The following is an 8639-nucleotide window of genomic DNA, read 5'->3' as shown; positions in this document are numbered from 1 at the left end:
TTTAACTTCTTGTAATTTCGACAACTGTCTGAACGAAAGTTGAAATACCACACGAATCTAAAGAAACCACGTAGGATATGAAAGTCCTCCAAATCGGAACAAAAAAACTTACTTCAAGAAAATTCATTCTTTCCATTTGTTTCATAAGGATAGTTCCCAGGGGTTTTCAGGTATTCATGTGAATATATCTATATAAATTATAGTTTTGGAAAGTTGTCTGGGGAGCTTATTTTAAATTTAACATTTTTGTTGCGGTTATAGTTGACAGCATCTGAGACGGAGATTTTTGTGACCCAACCCACCACGCGCTACTAAATTTGCGCTTTTTTGAGTTCCTGTAATTTTGGACAACTGTCTGCGAGAAAGTTGACACACGACACCAATATAAAAAAAACAATGTCTATGAAAAGCGCCAAAAGAAAACAAAGAACTTACTTGAACAAGATTCATTTTTCCCGTTCGTTCATCGCTGGTGTTATCTGCACTTTCCCTCTGTATCGAATTCTGCGAAAATGTTTTTTTACGTTAGACTCTCAACAAAGCAACCAGATTTTATTCACTGTATAATTAGGATAGTTTCTAGGGCTTGCATAATATTAATGTGAATATATATATATATATATAAATATATATGAACCATAGTCTTGGAAAGTTATATGGGGCGAATATTTCAAATTTCACATCTTTGAGACAGTTTTAGTTCAAAACTTCTGAAACTTGTTTCATTTATTGTGAATGTGGTTTTTACTAGGGGTTGTGCAATATTAATGTGGAGATATCTCTATGAACAAAAGTCTGAGAATGTGAGCTGGTTGAATATTTTTAATGTCACATTTTTATGGCAGTTTTAGTTGAAAGAATCTGAGACGGTGATTTTTGTGACCCAGCTCACCCCCCGTCAACAAATTCTGTGATTTTCTGACTGCCTGTAATTTCGGAAAACTGTCCACGAGAAAGCTGACACACGACACTAATCTCAACAAACCACTTGGTATATGTAAAGCCCCAAAAGAAAACAAAGAAACTTACTTGAACAAGATCCATTTTTCCCACTTGTACGTCGCACCTAGAAGGAGAAGGGAGACTTGTCAATGAAAAAATAGAGCAGATTCAGGTGAAAGGATTGGAAAATGTCCAGATTACCTCAACGAACTAAAGCTCAGATGGGAAATGAAGGAAAGGGAGACCAGAAAGAATTCTGTAAGAGTAATCTCTGATAATTTTTGGTTTTACGAAAAAAGTCATGCGGGTAAATTGTTTAACTTCTTGAATACTATAAGCATCTGTACAGAAAAATTTTGAATTTTGAAAAAAGTGGTCTCAAACATTAATTTTGGACTAAAAGGGTCGCAAAACGTGGACATTTGACAAAAACTAGGGGGGGAGGGGGTCAGATTTTACACTAATCTAATACCTTCTCTGATAAGAATGTAAAAATTATTTATTTGTCATCAATAATTTTTTGATAGTGAACGCGCTCACTCCAAATCTCTTCGGAAAAAAGAAATCGCTCCATCTCCCTTATTTGTAAACGTAGAAACCTCATTCAAGGACGTTTTTCGGACTACTTTTTCCCGACTGCACCGAATCTGGTGCCAAAGTTTGAACAGGTTTACAAATGTACTTGTTATAAAGAAATTAAAAAAAAAATCATTATTTTTCTTGCGAAATTCATTAATTATTGATTTCAAAAATATTACATGCTAAAATAAGCTATTGTTTCAGTCGTTAAATTGTTACATGGAGCCGCTTAAGTACATTTTTAATTAACTTTTAAACTACTTAATAAGAAAAAAATAATCGAAACAATTTGAAAATTTGCATTTTCTTCTTTTCTTTCTAAAATTTTGTCATTTACTTTCCACCCCCAATTAGTTAGCTCCATGCGATTATTAAACACATGTTGCACCTGATAATATGCTTTGAATGCTTGTTGAGCTTCCGCTTAATTTTTAGGAGTTGATACAAAGATAACAGAAAGCACAGCAAAATTTTTGTCGTTAGAGAGTACAACTTGAAGTTGCATGTTTTCGTACAAATCAAGCTGAAGACGATGCCGACGTGCTTATTGTTCAAAAAACTATACAAAACAATCTCTGTACAATCGTCAATCATAGTATCAGAAGATATTGACATATAGTATTAGTCATTTTTGCTCAAATTGTACCAAAAGATTCAAACTCAACTTGCAAAAGATTCAAGGTCAACAAGTATTCAGAGCATATCGTCAGGTGCAAAAGTTGTTTAATAAGCACATGGAGTCGACGTAATCGGTTTTATTAGGTATACAATTTTTGCGTATTGGCTATTATCGGGTGGGATAAATTAATGAGATTTATTAACATAAACAGAACAAATTTTTTGTTCTAAATATTAAGCAGCACCAAATATAAAGTTGCCAATATTCTCGCAAAGAATTAAAGATTTACAGGCTGATTGAAACGATTTTTAATGAATCAAAAACAAATGATCTAACGCAACTTGACAGGTAAATTGCATACGGTTACCAAATGTACATCGACGTGATGGGTTTTATTAGGTATGCAATTTTTGCGTATTGGCTATTATGGGGTGGGATAGATTAATGAGATTTGTTAACATTGACAGAATTAATTTTTGTTCTACATATTAAGCAGCATCAAATAAAAAGTTGACAATATTGTCGCAAACAATTGAAGATTTAGAGGCTGAGTAGAACGATTTTTAATTAATTAAAAAAAGTGATCTAACGCAACTTGACAGGAAAATGGTATATGATTACCAAATGTTCATCGGCGTAATGGGTCTTATTAGGTATACTATTTTTGTGTATTGGCTATTATCGGGTCGGATAAATTAACTCGATTAGATAGGACCAATAGACCACAGGTTTGTTCAAAGTATTAAGCTCTTTCAACTGTAAATCTTCCAAAGTGTATGAATGAACAGATGAAATATTTTGGTTTAGTTAACATTATTTTTTTTACCAACTAGTGCCACATTACGGTCAAGTCAAGAGCCTGAATTTTCTTCCCAGACACATCGCATGCGTGTTCGAGGACTTTAAGAGAACTGCTTGAAAAATGAAAAATTCTTTTGAAGATTTGGGAAATAGCTGCAATATTTAGGATTATTTTCAAACTAGTCAGATAAGTAAGTTTGTATATATTTATTGAAATTTGAGAATTTCTCACTTTTTATAAATAAGAAGCAATTATGGTTTTGAATGGCTGTTAATTACTAATTCTCCAGAAGTAGAATGGGATAATCTTGTAATCAACTAAACACTTTGCTAGTATGTGCGATCCCACTAACAGGATTTTCAGCATCGAATAACCACAGTTTTGTTTAAAATATTAATTAGTTTCAACATGAAAGCTCTAAAAAAATCTAAGATAATACATTAAATATTTTTATTCAATTTGTTTTATTTTTATTATTCAAATACACCTAGATTCTAGTCTCATCAAGAGTTAGAATTTATGTTCTAAGACACATATCACGCTCCTGCGAAAATTTTAGAAAATTTTAAGAAAATCTCAGAATATCCATGAAGAGATCCAAATAATCTGCCAAACTTCAAAATAATGCTTTCTCCTTATTTAGAAGATATTAGAAGTCTCCATTCAAAAAATCTTTAGAAGTAAAGATTTAAAGGCGAATTTAAAGGGAATTGAATAAATTAAAAAAAAATTTATGACGCAACTTGGTAGGAAAATAGCATATGATTCTGAAATGTACATAGACGTAATGAGTCTTACCAGGGAACTCATTTTTGTGGATTAGCTTAATTTGTCAGTTTAGCATTAACGAAAGCCACAGTTTTATTCAAAATATTAAGCAGTTTCAACTATAAAATCTTTAAAGTCTCTAAAAGAATAGATGAAATATTAATACATTCTAAATTACTCTTAAAGATTTCTTACCCTCGAGCCAATCAGAATCTTAATTGCTCCCAGTTGGCACAAAATTTGGCGATATATTTTCGACATCGTTACGACATATTTACGAAAACCTTGCGATATCACATGTAACGATGTAGCGAAGACGTAGCCAAATGTGGTGCCCGGTGGATCCTTATTTATAAAAAATGAGAAGCACTCACTTTGGAAAGGTGTTTGAATTGCATAGTGCTCGCAAAGAATTGAACAATTAGAGGCTGGTTAGAACGATTTTTAATTAATCAAAAACAAATGATCTAACGCAACTTGTCAGAAAAATTGTATATGGCTACCAAATGTACATCGACGTAATGGTTTTTATTAGGTATACAATTTTTGAGTATTGGCTATTATCGGGTGGGATAAATTAATGAGATTTGGTAGCATTAACAGAACAAATGGTTCTAAATATTAGGCAGCATCAAATATAAAGTTGTCAATATTCTCGCAAAGAATTGAAGATTCTTATAATTCATAGATTTTTTATAATTCAAAGATTTTTTGAATGGAGATTTCTGAATTTTTCATAAATAAGAAAAAGATATCATTTGAAGTACGGTAGATAATTCAGATATCTTCATGAATATTTTGAGATTCCTTGTGATTTTCTGAAACCTTTGCATCTTATGCAATGTATCTGGGAATAGCAATTCATTATGTTGAAGTGACTAGAATTTTGGTTTATGTAAATAATAAAATGAATCAATCTAAAGCAAAACGTTTGCTGTATTCTACTAGATTTTCTTTTTAGAGTACAGGTTGAATCATTTATGCGAAAGTAAAAAAAAAGTTTGTCCTTCAAAATCAACTTTTCGTCGATAAGGAAAAGAAAATTTTTCAAAGAATAATGAAATCATTATTTATTTACAAAGTTTTTTATAATTTTCTATTGTTACTACAGTGAAATTTTCCAGAGACTGCAATGTTTTCTGTTAACTTAAAAAAATTTTGTTTATATTTTTTTGTTGAGAAATTTTAATATTCAATTGCAAAAGTTCTTCATCAGAATTTAATTTAGTTAAAAGAAAACTTCTTTATGAATACTGCAAGCTTTATTAATAATTAGTAATGAGATAAAATAAGATGAACATTTCAAACTAAAGAATTGTTATAATTTCACAACTGAGATATTAACCAAATAATAACACTCTGATTAATTTTTTCAAAAACTATTTCAGTTAAATTTAATTTATTGTTGCCACAATCTAACTAGAGATGGAAATAATTTCACATTCCTTCCCCTCGCCAGATTCGTAAGTTTAGAGTTGAACTTGTGATAAACTTAGATAAATTGCATGGTTTATATAAGGTTTTTATTTGGAATATAAGGCTATTGTAAGCTAAACCGTTTTTCATTGTAACAGAACTCATCAACTGACATTTTGGTTGACTTTCTGATTTTATGGAAATAAGATTTTACGCAAGACAGAAGCATAAGCCTGAAATATTAGGAGCATCCATTTATTCCTTTTGCCAAGAAAAAATTTCTCTACATAATAAAGTTAATTTATTCCATACATATGAGGAGGTAACATGCTCATTAAATGAACACAAATAAATAAGTACTTTTTCTATTTTCGAAATTTTTAATAATTGCAGCGGAAAATTTTCATTCTTAATTTTTTCCTAAATACAAAAAGAGAATTTTTGAACTTTTTGATTACTATTCCTACAGAGTTCAAAAGCTTTAGATTCTTTATTTTAGATCGTTTTTCCAGAGGAAAAGAGGAATCTTTTGTTTTCAATTTTCTTCTTAAACGAGCTGTTGGTATTTTTTGCATACATCTCATTTCACATACTATACGCATCTTTGTTAGGCTATTTGAAAAAGAGATATTTTTATTTCGAAAATTGTTATAATATTGGGAGAAATAGAGTTTAATAGTAAATTTCTTTTGTGAACTCAAAGAGGGAATCTTTCTATATCTTTTTGGCATATTAGTTGATATTGTAGAATTGTATATTTATAAAATTATGTTTAATCATCTTTTGTACGAAATTTAAATTAAGTTGCAGGGGCCGAAAGTTTTGTACTTAAGTTTATTTTAAATTTGATAAGAAAATTTTTAATTTTTAACATTTTTATATTACAATCTTTACATTTGTATTCGATTAGAATGGAGGAAAATGTGCTATTATATTTGTTCCTGAATTGGAAGAGGCAATTTGTATTTTTTATTTATTGTACGAGTAGCTTCTTACATTTTTGCTTACATTGTTAATTTGTTTTTTATTCCTGCAAAATTTTTTATCCAAGTGGAAAATATATAGTACGGGCATTTAATTTGAGCGTGTTTGTTTATTTTGAACGTTTTTTAAAACTAATTTTCAATTCTTTATTTTTGATATTATAAATGTTAATTTTTTTATTTTTAACCAAATTTTTTATCAAGATGAAGAAACAAGATTTTGATATTCAATTTAAGGCCATGTGACGAGAGGGTCACGTGACAAAACCTGGTCTTCGATTTTTCTTTCCCAACTTACGTCTAAACGAAATGAGGTATCGCTCTGAAAGTTTGGGAAAAGAAAGAGGAGTTAATAAAGTCCATGTCTCTGCTTTTTTCCGGTGGAAATTTTGAGAAAATTTTTTATTTTTTTTTGAAGAAAATACCACTGGAAGTTTTCTTTCCCAACTTACGTCCACACGGAATGAGATATCGTGTTAAAAATTTGGCACGATACATAGAAGGCATGTAAGAATTAGTCTCTGGTCCTAAATAATTAGAATAGTAAAAAAAGTTTTTTCTTAATTTCTATTTTGGAGAAATACCGATCGTGCTGTCGTCAAACCCTGCAAGCAATTTGCAATGTTGTTAATGGGCTGTTGTGAGGTTTATATTTATCAAAGTGGGATAAAGCAACAAAAATCGCTCACGAACATTATGCAACAATAATGAAAAAACTAATGTTTGCACTTAAAATGCAAATAAACATATTTGTTCTCACATACGTATCAGTCTGGTATCAGCTGTGTCAAAGCAACACTAGCGCAGCGAGTAGACAACTTCGAACTTCTAGGGTCTGTGTGTAAAACAGATTGCATGATTACCGTAAGAGAAAGTTAAAAGTCAAACTTCTGCTGTAAATCCTAAATGTGTCCGCCGATAATCATTAATTGCATGAATAAACTTTTTTCTTCCTCCAACTCTTTGCAAGGCCACAAACGATCCTTTTATATTTATTAACATTTCCCGAAAAAAATTTCCGTGTTATTTAAACTTTTATTCTTCAATATGGGTGAAAAATATTGATCTTAAGGCTGACTTGATCAGCTGTTACACTCATCACATGGCCTTAAAACAGACTTGAACAAGGGATTTTTTTAATTTTTGATTTAATAGTCAAATCCAATTTTAGGGGACTAATCGATTGTTTTTCAACTCTATCGGGCCAGTTTTATTTTTTGTAAATTAAAAAGTTCAAATGTATTTAACGCAATCTATTAAATTTTTTTATTAAAAATTATTATATTATATATTATTATACATTATTATATTATATATTTTATTTAAAATTAAAATATAATTTAATTACAATTTGAATTTAAATTCAAATTCAAAAATCTAAACTTCAATTTCCTCACTGAAAATGTCGACCATTACATTTTTAGCACCAAAGTAATTTTCTTGGTAGATAATTTATGTCTAGTTTGAAATATATCGAACTATTTGGTCAATAGTACATATATAATTTTTTAATTAAAAAATTTTCCTAAAAGTACTTTTTATACTTTTTGTATCCCTTTACTGAATGAGCAGATTATACTTATTACAAATTGTATCTGGTGAGTCATAGTTTTGATAAGAAGGAAACCGCCTTGAAACTATTCAGTAAAATATTTGTTTCTCATTTAAAGCAGTTATCGTTCCAAATATTCGGCCTTTGTAAAACAATTTTTTTTTCAAAGTTCCACACAATTTTCGTGATTGTGTTACTTCCAATAAAAAAATATTGTTTGTATTTAAAAAGATTTCAAATGTAGACACAACATTTATTTTAGTAATGTTTTTTGCAACTAAATTTTTCTTTCTATCGCTTCCTATCAATTAAAAAAAATAGATTCTTCTGAAACGATTCTGCACATTTCTGATCCATATTTACTCCTTATCATTAATAATTCATTGACATTTTTAAATTTAAATTCATGCCCTATAACTTTAAAATCTTGATGAAATCATTTGGGAATTATTAAAATCTTCGAAAAGACATTAAAATATTTTTTTTAAACTTTGGAAATTTTTTTCTAAATATTTAATAATATTTGTGAAATGATTGAAATTTTTATGAAATCTTTGCGAAATTATTAAAATCTTGGTTTAATATTTAAAATATTCAGTAATATTTGTGAAATAATTGAGTTCCTTTTAAAATATTTTGTATCTATCTGAAATCTTTTTCAAATCTTACAAATGTTTGTCAAAATTTTTGGAAATAATTTAAATCTTTCTGGGACCTTGAAATTCTAGCGAATTGCTATTAACAATTTATATAAGTTATTATTTTCATAAGGTGGTCAACTGCAACAAACAACTTAAACTTGATTTAAAATGCCTACATATCTCGTAGTAGTATTTAGATTGAAAAATAACCATTATATAAAAGTGTGACAAAAAAACGCAATTGAGACTCCGGATTCTATAACCACGCATAAAATTTGCCTGGCCGCTTCAGGCCGCTCGAGTTGGCCCCTGATGGCTTGAAAATCAGTTTTCGAAA

The 8639-nt window shown here is 29.6% G+C and overlaps 1 protein-coding gene across 3 annotated transcripts in view; it reads right to left on the bottom strand.

The window, feature by feature from the left end:
- LOC117169394 (sialomucin core protein 24-like) overlaps window positions 1-8639 on the bottom strand; it is a 147313-nt gene that overhangs the window by 70606 nt on the left and 68068 nt on the right. For 2 of the 3 annotated variants that reach the window (XR_004466655.1, XM_033355760.1), the window contains exons 2-3: window positions 1030-1066; window positions 436-504 (exon numbers count right to left, since the gene is read on the bottom strand). The exons of the other annotated variant lie outside the window; for it this stretch is intronic. Coding sequence is in view for 1 of the 2 variants with exons in the window: in XM_033355760.1 (XP_033211651.1) it covers window positions 436-504; window positions 1030-1044 (84 nt within the window). In the remaining variant the exon portion in view is untranslated. The remainder of the gene's footprint in view (window positions 1-435; window positions 505-1029; window positions 1067-8639) is intronic. 3 annotated transcript variants of the gene reach the window in all.

The sequence above is a fragment of the Belonocnema kinseyi genome, chromosome 3, assembly GCF_010883055.1.
Source record: "Belonocnema kinseyi isolate 2016_QV_RU_SX_M_011 chromosome 3, B_treatae_v1, whole genome shotgun sequence".
Classification (NCBI taxonomy): domain Eukaryota; kingdom Metazoa; phylum Arthropoda; class Insecta; order Hymenoptera; family Cynipidae; genus Belonocnema; species Belonocnema kinseyi.
The sequence above is the reverse complement of the archived record's forward strand: the minus strand, read 5'-3'. Positions and strand labels throughout refer to the sequence as shown.